We start from the raw sequence: 25,383 nt of genomic DNA, 5'->3' as shown, positions 1-25,383 counted from the left end.
AGGTTACATCTAAATATCAAACATTATACATAATCATAAAAAATCAGCATATTAATTCTAGAAAAAATAATTTTCAATCGGTTTATATAGTTATGCTATATAGTCTAGATATAATTTCATTATTACTTTCGGTCTGTTTATAACATTGTGGTTTTCTTATTCATTTTTGTGATCTGAGCTTTCTTGGTGTTGCCTCTTCACCCCCCGCTGGCAGAGCTCCGGCCCCTCCCGTGTCCTGTGTTTCTGTTTTTTCTAGGTTCGCTTTATTTTTTTCCATAAAGGCCTGTGCCTCTATGGGTGTGTTGATTCTGATTCTTGTCTCCTCCCAGAATATCAGCATACCTTCAGGCATCAACCATCTAAACCACACCTTCTGGTATAGTTTATTCGCCAATTGCGAATAATTTTTCCTTTTCTCCCTAATTTTTTTGGGAATCTGCTTCAGAATGGTTATCTCCCTGTCATGGTATGTCAGTGTTTGCCCCCTTTGTACACCCAGAATTTCATCTCTTGTGCTTTTCCTAAGGAATTTAATATGAACCTCCCTGGGTACATTGTGTGTTCTGGCATATGCTGAATTCACTCTATAGACCAGATCTATCTCCCATTCCATCTGCTGTTTATCTTTGTGTATGTATTCAGCTAAAATATTAGTCATAATGTCCCTTATGTTTTCCCCATCTGTTTCTATTACATTTTGAAATCTAAGATAAAAGGACATTCTCTCAAACTCTGTTTTCATTTGTTGGATATCAAGTTCTTTGTTTCCCTTCTGTAAAGCCTCTACCCCCCCTCTCGCCTCCGCCACCCCACCCTCCACAAGGTCCAGTCTCTGTGAGTTCTTATAAATTTGAACTTGATTTTCTTTAATTTCATCTTTCATTTCCCTTAGCTGTTTCTTGATTTCCTCCTGGCCCTGTAAAATTTGTTGAAGCATTTGTTGAAGGTCTATCTCTGTAGTCTTAGGTTGCATCAGTTCTGTTATCTTTGACTGTGTGGCTGGACTGGATGTTGCTGATGTTGGAGCAGAAGTGGCAAAGCCAGGTTTTCCAGGAGGTGGTCTTTTTGGAGACATGGTTTAAAAAGCAAAGAGATCAGTCAGTGTAGAAACTGGGCAGCTGGAGAAGTAGAGCAGGTAGGCGAGTCCAGAAGGCAGAGGATCCAAACAGGTGGGAGTTTCTTTAGTCACTCTAGCAATAGATGAAAGTTTTTTCTCCAAAGAGTTCAGAAAATCACAATCCACAAGAGATTCCTCTGGGCGACTCGGAGACAAAGACCGGAAGCCTGAATTTTAAAGGTGGAGTCAGGTTTCACAGTTCATGAAGACAACGGAAGTGTGCCATCTTGCCCTGCCAGCTTTGGGCTCAGAGGCATAAAAAATTTTTTAAAAGTTCAAAAAGTTCTCAGATCATCAATAAGTTCTGGATCTAAGTCCCATGAAAAGCACTTTTGCTGGGGTGAGGCATCGTTAGTTGGCTCTCCCCCCTCCTCCTTCCCCTGGGGGCGAGAGCAGAATTTTAACAAGCCGCTTGTCCAAGGGGGGGAGAATCCCCCTCCCCTCTAGCCGCTCCTCAAAGAGTGAATCCGAAAGGTTAACTTTTAAAATTACTGAAAAGTCTATCCATTCAAAAGTAAGGGGATGAAGAGAGGAAGCATCTCACCACACCGCCGCTGCTTCCTTCAGTTTTGCATTCTCCGATCGGCATGGGGCGAGACGCAGGCGCGTCCTCCAAAACTGCTCCCCGGTGCCTGGAGCAAAGCGGAAAAGCCCCCACCAGCCGCCGCCGGTGCCAGAGCCTTCCGCGAGCCGCTCCTTCGGCAGGGCGCCTCTTCGGGGCGTCCTGTGCCCCCCCGAAGACGGGGGAAGCCCACCGAAGAGCGGGAGCGGGCAAAGTCCTTGCCCGTCGCCGTAGCTGCCGGAACCGGAAGTCTGGTCTTTGTATTGTTATCTTCTCCAGTTCTTCTTCCTCTATTCTGCTGTAGCCATGTCCACTATCCAGACTTTTTTGTCTTTGTTGTCAACAGTTGTTAAATCTGGGGTGTTATATGGCAGGTACCCTTCTGTTTGAAATCTAAAGTCCCAGAGCGATTTAGTTTCTTCATTTTCTATGATTTTCTCTATTTTAGGGTCCCACCAGTTCTTGCTTGCAGGCAAATGATATTTCTTGTAGATCTTCAGAGGTAACATTGTTCCTACTTTATCATGTCATTGTTTGTAGTCAGTCTATGTGATCTTCTTGCAGCATATAATATAACAATAAAATATTATGATTGTTATAGTTATGGTTGTTTGCACCCTCAGCCAGATGTTTAGACTGGAGCTGAGATAGGCAGATGTATTATTTGTACATTTCTACTCTTTGTGACCAAGTGACCAAAATACCCCCCCCCTTTCATGACAACCCCATTAAGTAGACCAGACCAGAAAATAACTCCTTGGGAAGGCTAAAACTACCTTTATTGAAATTAGCTATAATAATGGAAAATTGCAAGGAAAATTATACTGAACCTCGTCCCCTCCCCTTTATATTCCAGTGAATCATGAGGTCATCTGTCCGAGTCACTCTTAAATGTTACTTTATTTTTGTAGACTTAATATTTCAACACATTTTGCTTTGTTAACATTTCTCGCACACATCTATCAAGGTCCTCTTCCTCACTCTCTATACTCCATTATGTTTTCAAATCTAGTCTAAATTCTCAACTAACCTCATAGGTTAGCTTTAAAGGGTATAGATTTTCAAACTGGAATTGATTAGGATAAGCTGTCTACATTGTAAAAAATCTGTGCAACCCCCCCCCCCCAAATACAAGCTTTAATTTAAACAGACATTATTATGTATCTACGTGGTGAGCTTTCTTAATATGTTCTTGCCTATCATGGCCATAAAGCGTGGTTAGAATTATTTTTCCTTTACTGTGAAGGTTGAGGTGAAATTTGGAGAATGGCAACAGCCAAAGCAAGTAGTGTTTGTCTACGTTTGGGAGAGGATTAGACATTTTCTTTTTAAAATACTGTTTAAACTTATTTTAGGAATTAATCCAGTTTTCATATTGGAAGGCAATAGCCAATTCTCAGAACTTTAGAACAGGTCTCCATGAGGGTTCAAGAGAGCTGACCACCTTTGCGATAAAGTCAAATTAGGCATTTCCCAGGGAGTCTGTGCTGAGAAAAAGAATTCCTTTCAGAGATTAACTCCAGGTAGCTGATTCTAAGAAGTGGTACCTACAGGAGAAGGGATGCTACCTTTTATGCTATATTTCCAGTGGTGGATTCCTACCGGTTTGGATCGGTTTGGCCGAACCAGTAGTGGTATGGCGGCCTGGGTCGCTGGAACTGGCAGCGACCCAGGCCTGTCATGCTCGCAAAATGTTTCCCCGGTCTCTTCTGTTGTTGCCGGCATGTTTTTGTGCATGCGCAGAACAGTTTTCAGTCAACTGCGCATGTGTAGCAATGCGCGGCGGACACGTGTGTGAACGAAGTGAGCCCTCTCAGCGCCCTCTCAGTGAACTGGTAGTAAACTGGTTAGGAACCCACCACTGTATATTTCCCCTGTAAACCCTGCCTCTCTTTGCAATGTGAGGGTTTTTCAACTTCTGCTAGGTGGTACTGCCAGGGGCACATGACCTTCTATGTAAACTCTCTCAGCAAGTTGTTTTTTTTCTCTGTAAAGCAAGATTTTTCAAGGTTGCACAAAAAATATCTTTGAGCTCCTTCAAACTAACAGATTTATGATGCCATAAGCTAAAGCTAACTTGATCAAAATTCTGTTTCCACCTTAGGCCTATGGGATATGCCTGCAATTATCTCCCCCACCGCCGAGTCCAAAGCTTTCTAAAATTTGCATGATTCTTCAACCCACATATATTTTACATAGTCATGTGGGGTCAAAAAGTTGATCTGCCCCTCTTTTCTCTCTCTCTCTTTTTGCCTTGGGTATATATTTGTGAGCCATTGTACATTTTGCTAAATCAGAACAAATACTTTTGCAAAAAATACTGCAATTTATGTTACTATCTCTCTTGATAAAGAGATAATAAATTAAGAGCAAGTTATCTGTTCCTTGCGCAGGAGTTCCAAGACCAATCTCACTCTCCTTAAGCAGATTAATTTATGCTTATTTTTTTGTAGGGAGAACTGGATTCATGTCAGCAGCACAAGGAGTCAACATTATCCCTGCTTTCTCCAAGTGTTCCTGAATGTACATCGCCAAATTCAATTAACTATGTTTCTTTGCTTAATGAGTATGCATTAAAGAACAAAGTGGGTGTTCAGTATAACATGATATCTAAAACTGGATTGGAGCATAAACCAGTGTGAGTTACTGATAGTATTTTATCTTGGGGAATAGGGTTGCATTTTTTAAAAAAATCTTGAGATATGTAGGGGTTACTGAATTTTATTCACAGGAGACTGTTTCACGCATTGCAATGAGCCATAGTTTTATTTGACAGTGATTTCTTGACTAATGTTGGGTTTATGCACCATGCTTAATCATAAATCATGGTTTATAAATCACAGTAGCTATATTTACATATCACATTAAACCCAAATTAAACCTTTTCGCACAGAGAATGTGTGAACCAACACACGATGTTGGTGCAAACAAACAAATGCAAATTTAGACTGCAACATCAGGAATGTAGCTCTAATAATCAGATTTGTCATATATAAGACATTGTTCTAAGCCTTGTTTAGGCTTAGAAGATAAGCAGAATCGTACTATCATAGAAATTAATGGTTGGAAGAGATTTAGTCCAATTCCTGCCTGGCATGGGGATCCACCGATAGGGCATAAAGGACCATCCATACTCTGTTTAAATATTGCCTGTCAAAAGAGCGTTTACTGTCTCCTGAAACAATATATTCTTGGAAGGAAACCTTTTCTTGATGTCCAACTGAAATCTATTTCTTTATAAGTCAAATGGATTATTTCCTCTGTAACTATTTTGAACAATTTCCCCCTGTCTTATCTTACAGCTGATGCAGTCTAGTAAACAGAATAAAAAAGGAACAGTGTTGGTTTAAAGTTTTGGTTTTAAGGTAGATAGGAACTGGTCAGCAACCTTCTTTTACAAAACTGAGTGTTTTTTTTTTCTTTTATATCTTCTAGCTTTTCTTATGCGTGTCGGATTGGTGATAAAGTATTTGATGTTGGAAGAGGAAATAAAGTTCAAGTAGCCAAACTTGAAGCAGCCAAACTAGCATATGAAAAGTTGACTAGCTCATCAACTTTCAGAGTATGTAAGCTGAAATATACCATATAGTCCCTGTTATGTTTTGGATAAAAGAAATCAGGTTGCTCTCAAAGTTTTTTTTTCCAGTTCTATGAAATGGAATTGTTAACAGGTTGCATTATGGTACAGTCTTTTGATATACAGAAAGAAAACCTTTCAAAAGGTTTGACGGTTATTATTTTCATTATAAAAGGTGATATAGGAATTGTGAAGAACAACTTCACAATTCCTATTTAGGTCAAGAGTCCCCAAGCTTTGCAGCTTGGCGGTCCAGATGCGGGGGAGGGGAACTGGGACGCGTGAGTGGTGTGCTAGCAGCTGTGTAGTCTGACTCATGTAAGCAGCAGGCTGGTGTGTATGTGCACACAGCTCAACTTGTTGCAAGTTGAGCTGTGTACATTTGTGTGTATGCGTGCCAGCCCGCTGTTCGTGCAAGTTGAGTTACGCACACACCGGCACATTGATCACACAGCCTGTTTGCAAATAGGCAATGGCCTGGAAGTGGGCTATGACCCAGAAGTTGAAGACTTCTGATCTAGGCAACTTTTTATTGTTGCAATCATTGTAATTTCTCCAGAATAGAGTTTGTATGACCATAGTTACTTATGCCTGAATAACATCTGGACAGAACATTAACATGGGTTGATTGGAAAACTATATGCAGTATTTGTTCATAATGATTTATCAGATGTTTCACTTGTTCTGATTCATAATCATGAGATCAGAGCACCATTTTGAATACTGCAATTCTGTCTCTACTTGGAATTCAGTCTCATTCTTTTTGATTATGCTCGTTCTCAAACAAATATGAATAGCTTTACAGCCTGATACTGCTTGAAGGTGGGTGGAATACAGTTTTCCATTGTTTCCTATTAAATCTCCCCCCCCCCATTTGATGTTCGTAAGTGCAAACCTGGGTGAATGTAGACTGCTTATTAACAGTTATTTACATAGTTATAGCTGTGATCTTGTAATTTTTCTTTTTCTTGGTACATCATACTGCATGCTACTATAAATAGTCTGCTTAAAATCATAATTGAGCACAGCATTATGATCATAAGTTCTTAAAATTTGGCTATGCTGGCTTGCATGGGGATCCTAATAGCAATATCAATAGCACTTAGACTTATATACCACTTTACAGTGCTTGACAGCCCTCTCTAAGTGGTTTACAGAGTCAGCACATTGCCCCCAACAATTTGGGTCCTCATTTTACCCACCTCAGAAGGATGGAAGTCTGAGTCAACCTTGAACCTGGTGAGATTTGAACTGCCAAATTGCAGGTAGCCAATAAGCAGCAAAAGTAGTCTGTAGTACTACAGTCTAATCACTGTGCCACCGTGGCTCTTCTTCTAAAGAAGAAGCTGCTTACTGGAGGTGATTGGTAGACTAACAGAGAAGACAATCCACTTTTTTTCTCCAAGCCCTTGTTTTTCAATTTGTTTTATTTTTTGTGATTTTAATATATTTTATAATAGTTATATGTTGTTTTATCATGATGATATTGCTCAGAGTTGCCTGAACTGCTACATGGGTGGCAAATAAATTAGATAGATAGATAGATAGATAGATACAATACAATACAATAGTAGAGTTGGAACGGACCTTGGAGGTCTTCTAGTCCAACCCCCTGCCTAGGCAGGAAACCCTATACCGTTTTAGTCAGATGGCTATCCAACATCTTCTGAAAGACTTCCAGTGTTGGGGCATTCACAGCTTCTGGAGGCAAGTTGTTCCACTGATTAATTGTTCTAACTGTCAGGAAATTTCTTCTCAGTTCTAAGTTGCTTCTCTCCTTGATTAGTTTCCACCCATTGCTTCTTGTTCTACCCTCAGGTGCCTTGGAGAACAGTTTGACTCCCTCTTCTTTGTGGCAACCCCTGAGATAGATGATGATAGATAGATAGATGATAGATAGATAGATAGATAGATAGATAGATAGATAGATAGATAGATAGATAGATAGATGATAGATAGATAGATGAGAGGGAAGGAGGGAGAGAGGGAGGGAGGGAAGGAAGGAAAGAAGGAAGGAAGGAAGGAAGGAAGGAAGGAAGGATAAAAAGGGATGACAATTGTACTTATGACCATGGGACATGGCAAATAGCCGTGGGTGTGATCATGGGTGTGGGCATATGTGGTCAATAAGTAGCTTGGGCGGGGGGCTGTCTTAATTTCAAATGGTTGTTAAGCAACCAGTCATAAGCCAAGAGTTACCTGTATATGTTTAAAACTCCCAGGTGTAAAATGAATGATTTTTTTTCTTTCATTGTTAACTTTTGTTGAATAAATCTTTTGTTTTGGAATTACTGTTTTTCTAGGCAGAAGAACATGATAACTCTCTCAGTGATTCTTCAGATATGACATTTAGTAGTAGTCAAGGACAGTCGAGTGAAGCATCTGGGAGGTAAGATTATACTGTATTACTTTTTATAAAATACTGTTTAAATAAATTGATGTAAACAATAGAACATCACAAAACGAACACCAATTAGGAGAGGTATGATAATCAGTATGAAAGGCCTTTTCATAATTTTATTCTGATTGTCTCTGTCTGGTTTATACTTTCACCCTTTTGTATATACTTGTGGCATGATGATGTGTGTCCAAAAGGCGTAGAGCTTGTGACATGCTGCTTTCATCATTTTTGCTTCCATGATGCCCCTTTTGGGTTGGAGTTCAAGGGAATCTTGACAGTGTCTTCTCCCCCTTTTAGCTGTTCTATTTTTTTCTTTTTCTTTATATTATCTGGGAGAAAATTTAAAGAATTAAGGGGGGGGGGGGAAACCCCCCCCCCAACTTTAATTATGGGTAGTCCTCGACTTACAACTACAACTGAGCCCAAAATTTCCATTGCTAAGAAAGACAATTGTTAAGTGAATTTTGACCCATTTTCCTGCCCAAGTTGTTATGTGAATCACTGCAGTTGTTCAGTTAGTAACGGGTTTGTTAAGCGAATCTGGGTTCCCCATTGATTTTGCTTATCAGAAGGTAGCAAAATGTGATCACTTGACCTCCCAGGACACTGCAACCATTATAAATACATGTCAGTTGCCAAGGATCCGAGTTTTCCTCATGTGACCATGGGGATGCCGCAGTGATCATAAGTGTGGAAAAAGGTCATAAGTCACGTTTTTCAATGCCATTGCAACTTTGACTACCTGTAATACAGCTAAGAGTCAGTATTTTGGAATCAACCCATACAGGTTAGAGAGAAGCAAGTTTAAGTGACCACTTGCTGATCAGAAGTTCTTACTTAACTAGGCTTCTCAGACAAATGGAGAAACTAGAGTCAAAATATAGGATGAATGCATTGAAAAAACACAATACTACTTATCTTTTTAGTAAAATTCACATAAATGAAAGGGTCATTTAAGGTGGTGATAGAATGAATGTCCAGTCGTGGTCTAACTCTGTTAGCACGACTGGACACTGAAGCAATATTCAGTGCAATATCTAGGAATGCAGAGCCAAGATCATAAAGCAATGCAGTGTTATTCTCCAAGGAAATAGAGGAGAATTCCACTGGGGTTACCTTCTATTTAGTCTATTTAGTCCCAACCAGAGAGAAAAAGACACTGCCTACTCCCCAATGAGTCAATTCCTTGATAGTAAGTTCTGGCTAAAAATGTAGCAATAATCTAAAGCTTCAGTGTATAACATTATCTTTCAGTTAGAAATCAATGGATATCAGTATCAGTGGATATTGATATCAATAAATCAGAGTGGGATTTTTCAGCATTCCAGCCCATAATGCTAAGTAAGCAATATTTCATTGGCAATTTAAAAATAGATGGCTCTAGGGAAGTTTTCATTTATTTTACCCTGAACCTCTCATCATCCTATTTAGAAGAAGATGGGGCAAGGAACACCAACATTATTCTCTTAGCCCTTAAAGTCAATTTCCAGGAATCAACATTGATTTGAAGGCACAAACTGAATGAATGAATGAATGAATGAATGAATGAATGAATGAATGAATGAACGAACGAACAAACGAACGAATGAACGAACAATCTGGAACAGCCTACATAATCTGCATTTTAATTTGGATAGATCATAAACTGTGTAGAATTGTCCAATTAAATTTCCAAGAAACATGAATGGACCTTGTTTTTATTTTGTGCATACTTTAGTAGTAATACAAAGATCCAGCTCAAGAACAGATGTCACTTGAGTTGTTTGTTTGAGTTTCATCAAAGTGTAGATGTAGAAAAGCATATATGAGGCTAATTTAATGGCAATAAAATGCAATCATGATAACCTGTGAAGATTGTTTTACTTTTATGTAGATAGTTGTTAAGACAGATTCTAATTATCCTGTTTTTTTAAAAAAAAATTCTGTAGCAGTACAGATTTGGATTCGGAACTGAAGAAGACATCTGATACATTTACTGAAGATGCCGATGCCATTCAGCTAAATGAAACTTCATCTTCTCAGAACCTTGTAAATAGAACTTTAAAATATTTTTCAGTTTATTATTTTATTGCTTTTAAAATAATGGCCCAAAATAGGAAAGATTCCATAAAACTAAAAATGCATACATTGTCATACATTGGGGAAAAAAATATATAGAAAATGCTTTAAAAAAAGAAAATAAAAGATACAACAAAGGAAAAGAAAAATATATATCATTTTGGCAGTAAATAGTTACAGTTCTATATATAGTTAATATAATTATTATTCAAGTACATAATTGTTTTAATACATTTATATAACTATCATTTTTAACCTGTTGTATTTTTTTAAATGAATCCCATATTTCATTATATTTGTCTATATAAGTCTACGTCTATAGGCTATCCATTTATAAGTGCCAAATTAATCAGACCCTCAATATATTGAATGAAAAGGACTGTGCATTTATCTTTCCAATGCTGCAGTATCAATCTTTTATATATAAAAAGGGCATAGACATTTACATTATCTGTTTATCAAATTCCAAACATTAGGCATTTAGCTCAAAGAATCTTATCATCTGATAATTGTAGCTTTTTGTTGCACACCTATATTTATATAATCCAGTGCTTTCTGCCAAAACTTAATTTTAAGTGTATGACATTGTAAAAACACATGTTTTAAAGAAGCATTAAATGTTGTGCTTGACCTTAAATCACAATGGGGACCAGAAAATCTGTTGTTAATTTGTGCATTCATTATATGAGACATCATGTGATCATGATTTGCAGCCGGCTTCCCCGTTGACTTTGCTTGTTGGTAGTTGGCTGGAAGGTCACGAATTTCAATCATGTGACCCTGGGATGCTCCAGTCATTGTAAATGGAAGCCAGTTGCCAAGCATTTTGATTATGATCACATGACTACAAGGACGGAGTGATCGTTGTAAGTGCAAGGACCAGTCATAAGTGACGTTTTGTAGTGTTGTCATAACTTTAAACAGTTGCTAAAGAAATTGTCCTAACTACCATTATCTGTATCTTTATTGTATCTCCAACAAAATGATGTTATTTACAGTTCTTCTCTATGCATATGTAATGGAGTCCAATAACTTCCAAATATTATTTTTTATTATATAAGTCGTAAATTGAAGTCCACTGACATTCTTTCTATAGAAGAGAAAACATTTGTATGGAGGTTCATATATAGTATAGGCAATATACGAACCTCTAAAGCAGCGATGGGGAACCTTTTTTGGCTCGCGTGCCACAAGTGGGGGGAGTGCAGGGGGGTCATGTGCGGGCGTGCTGCACCCATAATGCAATGCGTGATCCACCCAGTGCGCATGTGCGCACAACGCGCAACCCCCCCATTTTTACATGCTTTTTTTGCCCTCCCCAGGCTCCAGAGGCTTTATAGGAGCCTGGGGAGGGCGAAAAGAGCCTCCCCCCGAGGCCCTCCGGAGGCTTCAGGGACCATCCGGAGGCTTCCCTGAAGACTTCGGAACTGAAGTGACTTCCGGTTTGCTCGGAGGGTCGTTTTAAGCGTTCCGAAGGCATCAGGGAAGCCTCCGGACGGTCCCTGAAGCCTTCGGAACGCTTAAAACGATGCTCTGAGCAAGTCACTTCCGGTTTGCTCAGAGGATTGTTTTAAGCATTCCGAAGGCTTTAGGGAAGCCTCCGGACAGTCCCTGAAGCCTCCGGGGGGGGCAGGGGAGGCTCTTTTCGCCCTCCCCAGGCTCCTATAAAGCCTCTGGAGCCTGGGGAGGGCAAAAAATGGCTTTTAAAAAGGTGAATTCAGCTGGCCAGTGCACACATGCGCGCTGGCCAGCTGACAGGGCAGCACCTCGCGTGCCGTGACAAATGGCTCCGCGTGCCACCTGTGGCACACGTGCCATAGGTTCGCCATCACTGGGCTATAGCAATCCCTGCAGCCTGAACAACTAATGATCGGGAGACACGCTTAAACCAAAAGTGAAACTTGCTGTTTGCTCCATGAGGCAAATTGCTGGGAGCCAGAAGCAGGTTTTTTTTCTTGTGCTAATCAGGCTGTTTTCTGTTTGCTGCAAGAAGGTAAGTCAATAACTATAAATGCCTATAGAATGTTCAAATTATTAGACTTATTTTTTAAAGACTGCTTTATTATTGTTCTAGACAGTTTAACAAAATGAAGAAGCCTTTTAAAATAAATGCTTGATCTGAAGAGGCCCAGTGCTATTGTATCTTCTTTTAAATAGCAGAGAATAACTATACTTCCAGAAAGCATATCAATTTTAACAGCATCTGTACAAGTATAGTCTGAAATGTAACACTACAAACAGTGTATAGTCTTTGTGCTGTTTGTTGCAAGGAGGCAAATTGCTGGGAGGCAAAGGCAGATTTCTTTCCCCCTTGTTTTCCTCCCCAAAAGCTAGGTGCATCTTATACTTCGGAGCATCTTATACTCTGAAAAATACGGTATATAATACTTGTTTCTTTCCCCCCATTTTGCTTTAGGTCAGTCCACCCAGCCAATCTGTGAAACCTAAAAGGTATGTGCCGTCTTTTGAAATGGAATTGTTAGCTGTACAATAAATGTATTAAATCAATAGTATTTATATACAATTGTGTGCACCATTTATGTATGTCAATGTATTTCATTTCAATATTTTTCTAAGAAAAGAAACACCCTTGGCTGCAAAATTTTCAAAGCTGTCTACAGGAACAAGTAAATTCACCAAAAACGAAAGGTAACAAACTACTTCAATTCTTGGAATAAGAATTATCTTTCTAATATGATGTGGGGTTAATAGGAAATCTAATAATTGGATATAGATTGATATCTAATTCTTTGAAAAGCTATTTGTCATATAGCCACAGTAGCTGAATAAGAGGAACTGGATCCAGGTGGTAAGAAAATGAGTGATAAACTATCTCTTGCTTTGTATGGCATAAAATAGTTTTTGTCTGATTTTTGAAAATTGAATTTGCCATTTCCTTTCTTGAGTCCTTACTTAAAACATTTGCTTATCCTTTTCCTTCATGCTTTGTTAGAATACTGTTGGGGATACCGATCACAAGAAATCTTTTTAATTTGGCTTCCTGACGTATTTGGAATGAGTAAACTATTTTAGTTTTTGAGGTATTTGGAAAATAAAGAGGTTGGTTATTTGTTCTTTTAGAATTGCCAGAGGATTTAATGCAACTAACTATGGTATCCTGGATTATTTTGCTATGGTGGGATTGCTTTACATACCTACTAATTCTCAGGTACAGTGGAATCTCTGGTCACGACCGTAATTCATTCCAGGATTATGGTCAGTACCTGATTTGGTCATAACTGGAGGCAAGACTGACTATAATAATAATAATAATAATAATATATTTATTTCTTAGCCGCACCCTCTCCCGAAGGACTCGGGGCGGCGTACAACGAAACATACGAAATAAATATGTAAACAAAACAAACATATAACAAAGACATACACTGAAACATACACAAGGAGGAGGTCGATTGATAAAACAATTAAAATACAGTATTTAAAACCCCTAGAAATTAAATATAATTAAAATACCCAGTTAAAAACCCGTCAGGAGCGATATGGTTAGATCAGAGTTGAGCCAGGCCAGCTACTTGAAATAGGTGGGTCTTCAGCTTAATACGGAAGGAGCGGAGGTCAGAGGTATTCCTAATATCCGGAGGGAGGTCATTCCACAGGGCTGGGCCCGCCACAGAGAAGGCTCTACTCCTAGGCGCCGCCCCACGACATTGTCTAGCGGACGGCACCTGAAGGAGCCCCTCTCTGTGCGAGCGAATTGGTCGCAGGGATGTATGGGGCAGAATACGATCCCGCAAGTAACTAGGTCCTAAGCCATGGAGCGCTTTAAAGATAGTTATCAAAACCTTGAAACGCACCCGATAGACCACAGGAAGCCAGTGCAGCTCGCGCAGGAACGGTGTCACATGGGAGTACCTAGTACTCCCCATAATCACCCGCGCGGCTGCGTTCTGGACCAACTGCAGCCTCCGGGTGCATTTCAAGGGAAGCCCCATGTAGAGAGCGTTACAGTAGTCCAAGCGAGACGTCACCAGCGCATGAGTGACTGTGCGCAAGGCATCCCGGTCCAGTAGGGGGCGCAATTGGCGCACCAGGCGAACCTGGTGGAACGCCCCCCTTGCCACGGCTGTCACATGGTCATCCATGGACAGCCGGGCATCCAGGAGGACGCCCAAATTGCGCGCCCGCTCCACGGGGGCAAGATGAATGCCCCCAATGGCCAATGATGGGATTAATTGGCTGAACCGAGGGGCTGGTACCCACAGCCACTCCGTCTTGGAAGGGTTGAGCTTGAGTCGGTTGTCATCCATCCAGATCCGTACGGCTTCCACACACCGGGACATCACTTCGATGGCCTCGTTGGGGTGGTTCGGGGTGGAAAAGTACAGCTGAGTATCATCAGCGTACAGATGGTATCCCACCCCGAAACCACGGATGATCTCACCCAGCGGCTTCATATATGTGTTGAACAGGAGTGGCGAGAGGACCGACCCCTGTGGCACCCCACAAGTAAGGGGGCGTAGGGTCGACCTCTCCTCCCCTGCCAACACACGCTGCGTCCGGCCAGAAAGGTAGGAGCCGAACCACCGCAAAACGGTGCCCCGGACCCCCAACCCCTCCAGCCGGCGCAGCAGGATACCATGGTCGATGGTATCAAAAGCCGCCGAGAGGTCTAATAGGACCAGGATAGAGGAACAACCTCTGTCTCTGGCCCTCCAGAGATCATCCACCAACGCGACCAAGGCCGTCTCCGTGCAGTGACCGGGGCGGAAGCCGGACTGGCGCGGGTCTAGATAATCATTTTCCTCCAGATGCCGTGGAAACTGGTAGGCCACCACACTCTCTACAACCTTCGCCAAAAAGGGAAGGTTGGAGACAGGACGATAATTGGCCAGCTCCAAAGGATCCAGGGAAGGCTTCTTGAGCAAGGGTCTCACCACCGCCTCTTTCAAGGCGGCCGGGAGAGACCCCTCGCTCAGCGAGGCGTTCACTAGGTCCAGGAGCCAGTCTCGTGTAACCTCCCAGGATGCCAGTACAAGCCAGGAGGGGCACGGGTCCAATAAACATGTGGTGGGTCGCAGTCGTCCACGCATTCTGTCCAAATCCTCGATGGCAACCAAGTCAAACTCCTCCCAGATCGATTCCTCAAGACTCGCCATGGACGTCTCCATTGGACCACTAACAGGGACCCAATCCTTCCGAATTTGAGCGATTTTATCCTGCAGATATTTCCCAAATTCCTCTGCTCTACCCTGTAGAGGGGCCTCCCGCGGCCTCTGAAACAAGAGGGAGCGGGACACCCGAAACAGGGCGGCAGGGCGGTTCTCTGCGGATGCAATGAGAGTGGCACAATATTGGCGTTTGGCCACTCTCAATGCCACAAGGTACGTCCTTAAATGGGCTCGTGCCTGTGTTCGATCAAGTTCGGAACGAGAGGATCTCCAACGACTCTCTAGACGTCTCTTGCGGCATTTCATCACCCTCAGCTCCTCGGTAAACCAAGGGGCCAGGGTGTATCGTTGCCGCCGCGAGGCCGCAAAGGCGCCACCCGGTTCAAGGCCCCGGAAGTCGCATTATTCCACGCGACCACCAGGTCCTCTACCCGGGGGCGGGTCAAGGTTACAGGAGGTGGCCCAAGCTCCGTCTGGAACCTATTTGGTTCCATCAGGCGCCTGGGGCGGAACCATCTAGTGCTTTCCGGTTCCGCCTCCCCGCAGCGGGAGGTAGCACCAGGGAAGTCAAGATGAAGGAGTGAGTGATCTGACCATGACAGGGGAGTGATGGTTAAGTCCCCTCCTCCCAGATCACTCAGCCACTGGCCAGAGACAAAAACGAGGTCCAGAGTGTGTCCTCCCTCGTGTGTCGGGCCCTGAATCATTTGAGTCAGGTCCATGGCTGTCATGGAAGCCATGAACTCCCGAACCCCCTCTGATGCTTCTCCCATCGATGGCAGGTTAAAATCCCCCATCACCAAAAGTTTGGGGGTCTCAACCGCCACCGATGCGATCAGCTCGAGGAGTTCAGGCAGGGCCGCTGATGTATAGCGAGGAGCCAGGTATACTATCAGCAGGCCCAACTGTCTCCCAGGGCCCCATTTCACAACAAGGGATTCACATCCGGACGTCTGTGGCACAGTAGACTCCCTCGGCTCTAAGTCCTCCCGAATAATTACTGCCACCCCACCGCCCCTTCCCTGGGCCCGGGGCTGATGAAATGCTCGGTAGCCTGGTGGGCACATTTCCACGAGGGGAAGACCTCCCTCGTGGCCCAACCAGGTCTCCGTTATTCCCGCGAGGTCCGGCTCCCCCTCTAAAATTAGATCGTGAATGAGGGGGGCCTTGTTAACAACGGACCTCGCATTGCATAACAACAGCCTCAGGCCCTGGGTCTGTAACTCTTGACCACCTAGACCGCAGGGATTGGTACAAGCGACCGGGTGTAACCAGCAACCACGGTCTCCCAACCGACTATAAGTTCTTAATCTGTCCTCGTATCTGCCCCTCCCTGCGACCGTTGGAATTAAAGAGCCCTGTATAGGAATGATATCCTCCCCCTCCTCCTCCCTTCCGCTCCTTCTGCTCACGACCACACCTGGAGGCCCAGCTCTCACATCGCTCCTGATCTGACCCACCCGCCCCCGCCCCCCCACCCTGGAGCCCCCTAAAAAGGATAGAAAACATTTCATTAAAAACCCCCTAAGTTTGCGCTTCCTCCAGCGGGAGGTATTATTCCACGCGTGCACACACACACGCACACACACACACACACACACACACGCACACGGTGCAGAAGGGGAAATCACTGGTAGGGAACATTGCTGCGGCTGTGATTGATCGCCACCCGAGGATGTGTTCATGAACAGAGTGAAACATTTAGTGGATTTTCAGGTCGGCATCCGATTTCGTCGTTGTCAGAAGTGTTCATGATCTGAGGTTCCACTGTAGTCTTGGACAGTGATGTTAGAGGACTGCTATTCCTTTCATAAATCTTTGGTTTGCAAGACACCCTCATACTATTCTATGGCAATGCATGCTTGATAGAGGTGATCATGCAAAGACCTATGCTGTCACAGTTTGGATGCTACACACCCATCAAAGCTGAAATCTTTCTACAATCAGAAATTTGAGAAAGGGACTTCTATCAAATCAAGATTTTTCTTTATTGGAATATAATTGCTTGAGTTCATTATATGCATGCAAATACACAATCTCCAACTTCCATTATGAAAATGATCAGGCAAAATATAAAATGATGAGAAGATGTGAGGTACTGACAGAAGGGAATATTTGTAGCTCGGCCAAAGAAACAGTAAACAACAGCCCAATCAAGGAACCACCAAGATTACTCCCACCAGCACTGATAGGGCAAGCCACAGCACATAACATGAGAGCAAACCGCATTCCCTGCTGGCACTGATGATGTTACCTAGTTTGGTAATGAAACATCTGTAGGAAAACAGCCAAGCTCAAATAGCACCAAGGACCCCGCAAATGTGAGGTAGCTGGTCAACAAAAGTAGATCCTCCAGATACTCTTTGTTACACAATAAAATACCTGCTCATCAGAATCTCATCTAGACAAATACTTTTTGATAATGAACTGTTCAGCATCCTCCATTTGGTATTCTACACCAAATAGACTTGCTGTTTCCCTTAATTCTTAAGATAAATTCAGAGCTGCTGTCTGATTTGAAATACCTCTTGACAATAAAATGATGTTAGTGGACAGCATAAGTTTAATCTGGTTAGGCTACTTCCATAGCAGTGTCAATTCAGGAAACTATCCATCATTGTGCATTGGGTGATGATCCTATACTTACATCTTTAGGAGTAGACGCCACTAAATTCTGAATGTAAGCTTACTGTATTACTTAAGTGCAGATGGAACTACCACAATGCTAATAGATTAGATTCTCCATGAAAAGTATCCAGAAGATGCAAGTAATTTCGTTTGCATATTTTTTTTAAATGCTGACATTGTTCTAAAACGATATAGCCCAGTGATGGTGAATCTTTTCGGCACTGAGTGCCCAAACCAGAATGTGCATGCATGCGTGCATGCCAGAGCACCAGACACCCAAAGTTCAGCTGACTGGTGCATGCATGCGCACGTGTTTTGGCCATTTTAGACTGATTTTGGGCTGTTTTCAGGTGCTCCAGTGCTCACTGGACCAGCTGGCCGGCCCACATATGCGCACTAGAAACCAGAAGAGCAGCTGACAATGGTGCATGTGCCCACAGAGAGGGCTCTGCATGCCATCTCTGGCACATGTGCCAGAGGTTCGCCATCACGGATCTAACCAAAGCCATGGCAATTTGAAAGAGTTTTGTTGTTGTCATCATTGTCCCTGCATGCCTGTTTAGGCACAGGCTTTTTGCATACAAACCCATCAGAGGTGTTCTTTGTCTAGGCACCTGCATGGAGAAACCCTTTGAAATGGTCATGATGAGCCTTCCGGAGGATATTGATGTTTTAATGCTTCAAAGAAGGGTATTTTGGTCAACCCATTATGCTTTGCAAAAGCCCCTTTCCAACTGCATAGTTAATTTTTTGTACTCTTTTTTTTAATACATTCCTCAAAATTGAATTCTGGAATAGTCATATTGTTAGGCACTTTTAAGATGGAAAGGCAGGAATATATGAATATTATATGAGAAGTTTGGAAGCAAACAACAACATTGAAGTGTCTTGGTAAGGATGAAGGTAATCAATTTTTCTGCTTGGTTATAAACCTATGTAGCAGGATTATATATATTTATATTATAAAAATGTTTATATGTTAATGCTTTTGGTACAAGTATTTTCAAACATTTTGCTATATGGCATTCTAAGATTTTAATTGTTTTTAAAACAGATTTCTTAAAGAGTTTGATGATATAGAGGAAATCGGTTCTGGTGGTTTTGGAAATGTTTTCAAGGGAAGGAATATCATTGATTGTAGATTATGTGCAATCAAACGCATCCGACTTTCAAAGTAAGTTATGCTGTGCTTCCTTTTATTTTTTATAAGTGCAAGCTGTTAGTCAGGTGCTGGGATTGCAATATGTGACCATGGAGGATGCTGCATTGATTGTGTGCGCAAGGACCCATTGTGAGTCAGCACCATTGTAACTTCTAACAATTGTTAAATGAATGGTTGTTGAATGAGGACTACCTGTATATGCCATACCTGAGCTTCATCACACATGCAGGACTGCTCCTGAACAGAGAAGTTCTAATAGGTTTTGAAACAATTTTGGTGGAATCATAATGACTTATATGTAGCATGCATTTTGAATAAGTCTCTCAAATCATTTATTCAAGAGACTTTCAGATTTTATGCATAGAAGATTGAGTTTTATTGAAAATCATTGTACAATAAGGATAGATGTTAGTCCTATATCATTTTGCTGTGCTTTGAAAATAGGTATCTAAATCATGACCTGTCTGTCTACATATAGTGAAAAACTGCATATGCCACCAATAAATTTTCAAAATGGTAACAGACTTATTTTATTTTTCTTTCTTGTGCTTTGTCTATGAGGGACATCACTTACAAAGGTAAAAAGTAAGGTTACAGGGAGATTTCTGTGTGACTTGATTTTGTATCTGAACTAGAAAAAGCAGACAAGAATAGATTAGGGATGTCTTCTTTGTCTATTGTATGAATTTCTATATGCTATTTTTGTTAAGTCTAATTTTTACATTGGAACATTTCTTATGTTAACAGTAAAACTTAATTTTTAAGATTTTCCTTTTTTATGATTTCATTATCTGAAGTATAACTTCTGGCACATGTTTGCAGAATTCCAAATCAAATTCCTGTTCCTTTTTATAGAAAAACTTTTATGTTGAATAATCTTGTAAACAGCTACTTCTGGAAATAATTCTGCATTGTAGACTTTTGGACCAATTGTTAGCAACAAACAGTTTTTATTGTTGCTATTATTATGATTGTTGTTTTGGTTCAACCGTAACAGCAAAGAAGACGATGGAGAAAGAGAAGTAAAAGCATTGGCAACACTGGATCACCTGCACGTTGTTAAATATTATTATTGTTGGATTGGAAAAGACATTTTCCAGTTTCCTGATACCAGTGGCACCAGGTAATTTCACCATTACATAATGTGTATTTTTTAAAAAAGAAAACATTTTGAGTATCTGTTTTGTTTGGGCTTAGTTAGCTTAGCAATTACTGGGCAAATTCCACTCGATTTATTCTATTCAAACTTACATCTTGCGGTCTTAAATGCACACAACCTATATTGAACATAAACAGCAGAAAGTGTCTTTCCTTTTATTACAAAGCAAGCTAGTCTTTGGCTGGTGTCGCTTAACGCCAGGTCCGTGGTACATAAGGCTCCCCTCATTTACGACCTCATACAAGAGGGTAGAGCGGACCTGGCGTGCATTACGGAGACCTGGTTGAGCCATGAGAGGGTGTGCCCCTTAGCGAACTATGCCCACCAGGCTTCCGGGCGTTTCACCAGCCGAGAACCCAGGGCAGGGGCGGGGAGGTGGCGGTGGTTATTAGGGAAAGTCTCAGACCTCAGGAGGTCACTGTGCCTCAGATAGGCGGGTGTGAGTCCCTCTTTGTGAAGTGGGGCCTTGGAGCTCAGGTGGGCCTGTCTCCCTGCTACATTTCATCGGCCTTGCCGGAGCTGCTGGATGTGTTAGCTGGATTGGCAGTTGATTTCCCCAGGCTCATGGTCCTGGGGGATTTCAATCTGCCTTCCATTGGCGAGACATCCGAGTCAGCTCGGGAGTTCATGGCTTCCATGACAGCTATGGACCTAACTCAGTTAATTCAAGACCCCACCCATAATGGGGAACACACGCTCGACCTGATTTTTGTCTCTGGGCAGTGGATGAATGATCTAGATTTAGGGGATATTTCTATTCAACCCTTGTCATGGTCTGATCATTTCCTCATCAGGCTTGACTTCCATACCGCTACCCCTTGCCGCAGGGAGGCGAAACCAAAATGGTTCCGCCCCAGGCACCTGATGGACCCCAAAAGGTTCCTGATGGAGCTTGGGACTTTTCCTGAATCCCTTGGTCACAACTCGACCGAAGCCCTAGTAGAAGCCTGGGATAGGGCGGCCACTGGGGCCTTGGATCGCGTTGTGCCTTTGCGGCCTCTGACCCGGTGTCGATCCCAGGTGGCTCCCTGGTTTACCGAGGAGCTCCGGGAGATGAAACGCTAGAAAAGATGCCTAGAGAGTGGCTGGAGGGCCAGCCGCTCTGAATCTGACCGAACACTAGTAAGAATTCATATTAAATCCTACTTAGTGGCGATAGAAGCGGCAAAACAGCAATATTTTCCCGCTCTTATCGCGTCCGCAGATAACCGCCCAGCCGCCCTGTTTAGGGTGACCCGCTCCTTACTTAACCAAGGAACTGGGGAAGACCCCTTGCAGGGTAGGGCTGAAGAATTTGTTCAGTATCTGCAGGAAAAAATCGCTCAGATCCGGACAGGCTTGGACTCTGACTGGGTAGATTTGGGCAAGCCAATGGTGATGAATCTTGAGGAGACAATCTGTGATGGGTTTGACCCTGTGACCCCCGAAGGCATGGACAGGATTATGGGGAGACTCAGTGCTGCCACTTGTGTGCTGGACCCGTGTCCCTCTTGGTTAGTTTCGGCTTCCCGGGAGGTGACACGAGGCTGGCTCCAGGCGATTACCAACGCTTCATTGAGAGAGGGGTTCTTTCCCACGCCTTGAAGGAGGTGGTGGTGAGGCCCCTCCTTAAGAAGCCTTCCCTGGACCCAGCTTCTTTAGCCAACTATCGTCCGGTCTCCAAACTTCGCTTTGTAGCAAAGGTTGTCGAGAGTGTGGTAGCACGTCAGCTTCCCCAGTACCTGGATGAAGCTGTCTACCTGGATCCATTTCAGTTGGGTTTCAGGCCCAGGTACAGCACGGAAACGGCATTGGTCGTGTTGGTTGATGATCTCTGGCGGGCCCGGGACAGCGGCTGTTCCTCTGTCCTGGTCTTATTAGACCTCTCGGCGGCTTTCGATACCATCGACCATGGTATCTTACTGCGACGACCTGGGGGGTTGGGAGTGGGGGGCACCGTTTTACAGTGGTTCTCCTCCTACCTGTCAGATCGGTCGCAGTTTGTGTTGACTGGAGGGCAGAGATCGACCCCCAGGCGCGTCACCTATGGGGTGCCCCAGGGGTCGGTTCTCTCACCCCTCCTGTTCAACATATTTACATGAAACCGCTGGGCGAGATCATTCGTGGTTTTGGGGTACGGTATCAATATGCTGATGATACCCAACTTTTCATCTCTACCCCAAACCACCCAAACGATGCCCTCGACGTGATGTCCCGATGCCTGGAGGCTGTGCGGATCTGGATGGGGAGGAACAGGCTCAAGCTCAATCCCTCCAAGACTGAGTGGCTGTGGTTTCCGTCATCCCGATTTGTACATCTTGTTCCATCTTTGACGATAGGGGGAGAAATTTTAGCCCCCTTAGAGAAGGCTCGCAATCTGGGAGTCCTCCTGGATACGCGGCTTAGTTTAGAAGAACACCTGACGGCTGTGACCAGGGGGGCCTTTTACCAGGTTCGCCTGGTACGTCAGTTGCGCCCCTTCCTGGATCGGGATGCTCTGTGCACAGTCACTCATGCCCTCATCCTTACTCGCCTGGACTACTGCAATGCTCTCTACATGGGGCTGCCCTTGAAGAGCACCCGGAGGCTTCAGCTGGTCCAGAATGCGGCCGCGCGGGTTGTCATGGGGGTACCTAGGTGCTCCCATGTTACACCCCTTTTAGGCGGCCTGCACTGGTTGCCGGTTGTTTTCCGGGTGCGATTCAAGGTATTAATTATAACAAACAAACAAACAAGAAATCCATGATATAACTAACCATGTTTCAAGTAAAGCTCTGAGCTATCCCAGGCTTCCACTAGGGCTTCGGTCGAGTTTTGAGCAAGGGATTCAAGAAATGTCCCAAGCTCCATCAGGAACCTTTCGGGGTCCATCAGGTGCCTAGGGCGGAACCATCTAGTTGGTTCTGCCTCCCTGCGGCAAGGGGTAGCGGTATGGAAGTCAAGCCTGATGAGGAAATGATCAGACCATGACAAGGGTTGAATAGAAATATCCCCTAAATCTAGATCATTCATCCACTGCCCAGAGACAAAAATCAGGTCGAGCTGTATTTCTCAGCTGTATTTGAACCCCATAAATAAACAAAATGGTTAGAGCTATACAAAGAGTTGGACCTACAACTGATGTCAGTAAAGCAATGGAGAGGTAGATAGTTTTAATATTATTTTGTCTTAAATTCTTAACAGCATAAATGAATATGACTGCCTCTTCATTAGTATGGAATTATGTGAAAAAGGAAATCTATCAAATTGGTTACGTGAAAAAAAGGAAGATTCTTGTGAAGGTGATTCTATAATTCTATTTCAGCAAATAGTGGAAGGAGTGAAATATATTCATTCTAAGGATTTAATTCATAGAGACCTCAAGGTGTGTATTGTCAACAATTCAAAATATCAGCTCTTGCCATCTAAACAATATTCTTATGGGAAGTTTTTGAAAACCCTTTTGTAAAATATTACAGTGTGTATTACAGAAAGATAGCTAGGTATACAATATTAAGAATTCTGACAGAATTATATAAGCTCCTTGTTTTTTGTGAAACACTCATCACACAGAATGAAATGTGACTTGCTTTCTATCAGACTTGGCCATAAAGTACACTATTCTTCCTGAAATTCAGCCCTACATTCAGGCCTAGATAATAGCAAAAGCCTCAATATTCTAGATCAGAAGTTTGTGGACTTCAACTTCCAGAATTCTCCAGCAAGCTCTGCTCTGCTGGCTGGAGAATTCTGGGAGTTGAAGTCCACAAGTCTTAAAGATGCCAGGTTTGGGGACCCCCGTTCTAGATCATTTGCTTCATTGCAGAGAGGAACGAAGCCATACCTATGTAGAAAATCTCAGTGATGCCATATTTCTTTCTTTCTTTCTTTCTTTCTTTCTTTCTTTCTTTCTTTCTTTCTTTCTTTCTTTCTTTCTTTCTTTCTTTATTTATTTATTTATTTATTTATTTATTTGTTATTTATTTTTAAAAGATTTTTATTGGTTTTTAAAAAATTTTGGGGAAAAAGGTAGGTGGATATACAAAAAAAAATTTTTTTTGGCAGCTCCATCGTGCTAGAGGTAGGAGTCTCTGCAATTCCCACAACTTTTTACAGAAAAAAAAAAACAAAAGATAAAAGATAAGCAGAAACAGCATCTTATTATACATTGTATCAACCATGTGTTCAATCATCTCTTTTGCCACTTTCTAATATATCAACAATTAGAATAATATTCCAGATATATTTATTTTCGTGACCTGATCTTTCCCTTATTGTTGCCTCCCCCCTGTCCACAGGAGGAGCTGCAGCCCCTCCCTCCTTCATATCTTGTGTGTTGTCGCCTTTTTCACTACTTCTTATATTTCCGTCCTCTAGGAGGACACTATGTTTTTTAATGAAGGCCTCTGCCTCCACAACTGTGTTAATTCCAATTCTGTTTCCCTCCCAGAAGTTCAGCATTCCTTCTGCCAATAAACATCTAAACCAAATTCCCTTATTATATAATTTCTTTGATAAGGAGGAATACTTCCTCCTTTTATCTCTTATTTTTTTCAGAATTTGCTTAAGAATGGCAATTTCTTTATCTTTATATATTTAACTTTAACTTTAACTTTTATTTGATTTCTAGACCGCCCCTCTCCCAGAGGAGACTCGGGGCGGTGGTCCCACCCCCATCTGAGCCCCTAGAATCCCATCCCTCGTGGTCTTCCTGAGAAATTTAACATGTACTTCCCTTGGAACATTATGTGTTCTGGCATATGCTGAATTAATCCTATAAATCAGATCCATATCCCACCACAACTGTTCTTTATCTCTTTTAATCTATTCTGCTAAAATTGTACTCATAATATCCTTAAGATCTTCATCTTCTGTCTCCGGTAGGTTCTGGAATCTGAGAAAGAAGGACATTCTCTCAAGTTCTATCTTTGCCATAAAATTTTCCAATTCTATATTCCCCTTCTTGGACTGCCTTAACCTCCTCTCCCAGCACAGCCGTGCCCTCCTCCAGCCCATCAATTCACTGTTTATTTTCTGTTATTTGTTGCTGCACATTTTAAAATCTCATCTCTAAAATCTGCTACCTCCTTTTTCAACTCATTTTGTCTCTGCATAATAGCTTCAAACATTTGAGTAACAGATAAATCTTTTGAACTCTCTCCAGTCTTTTCCTGTAAAAATGATGAAATTTTTGTCTGTTGAATCGTTGGACTGAATACAGTAGAGGTTGGTGCCGAGGCTGCTTTGCCTATAGGTGGTTTTCTAGGCCCAATTTCCTAAGTTCAAAAGAGTACAAATCTTTTGCAAAAGAAATGGCGTCTGTGAAGCACACAGCCGAGCAGGTCCGAAAAGACAGGCAAATCCAAAAGTGAAAATTAACCCTCTGTCACAGTTCCAAGCCAAGAAGTCACTCAAAAAAAAAAAAATCAAATAGTCCAAATCCAGAAAGACCACGTAACAGGAGAGGCTCCAAGATTCCTTCAGGGGGGGAAATATAAAGCCAGACTTTCTTCAAAGGTAGTTTCAAAAGGCGGACTTCATTTATAAGTGCGAAGAAGAAGGAAGCAGGCCATCTTGGCTCCTCCTCGGGATCAGGAGCAGAACAATAGAAACTTCCATAAACTTTCAAAAC

General features: G+C 42.5%; 1 protein-coding gene across 1 annotated transcript in view; it reads left to right on the top strand.

Moving 5' to 3' along the window:
• LOC309387444 (interferon-induced, double-stranded RNA-activated protein kinase-like) overlaps positions 1-25,383 on the top strand; it is a 64,274-nt gene that overhangs the window by 31,920 nt on the left and 6,971 nt on the right. Inside the window, exons 12-21 of the mRNA XM_081943925.1 lie at positions 2,128-2,181; positions 4,133-4,317; positions 5,115-5,241; positions 7,560-7,645; positions 9,586-9,685; positions 12,132-12,166; positions 12,293-12,364; positions 18,527-18,646; positions 19,632-19,757; positions 22,956-23,136. Coding sequence (XP_081800051.1) covers positions 2,128-2,181; positions 4,133-4,317; positions 5,115-5,241; positions 7,560-7,645; positions 9,586-9,685; positions 12,132-12,166; positions 12,293-12,364; positions 18,527-18,646; positions 19,632-19,757; positions 22,956-23,136 — 1,086 coding nt within the window. The remainder of the gene's footprint in view (positions 1-2,127; positions 2,182-4,132; positions 4,318-5,114; positions 5,242-7,559; positions 7,646-9,585; positions 9,686-12,131; positions 12,167-12,292; positions 12,365-18,526; positions 18,647-19,631; positions 19,758-22,955; positions 23,137-25,383) is intronic.

This window comes from Natrix helvetica (assembly GCF_964273705.1).
Source record: "Natrix helvetica genome assembly, chromosome: 2".
NCBI classification, from domain to species: domain Eukaryota; kingdom Metazoa; phylum Chordata; class Lepidosauria; order Squamata; family Natricidae; genus Natrix; species Natrix helvetica.
The sequence above is the reverse complement of the archived record's forward strand: the minus strand, read 5'-3'. Positions and strand labels throughout refer to the sequence as shown.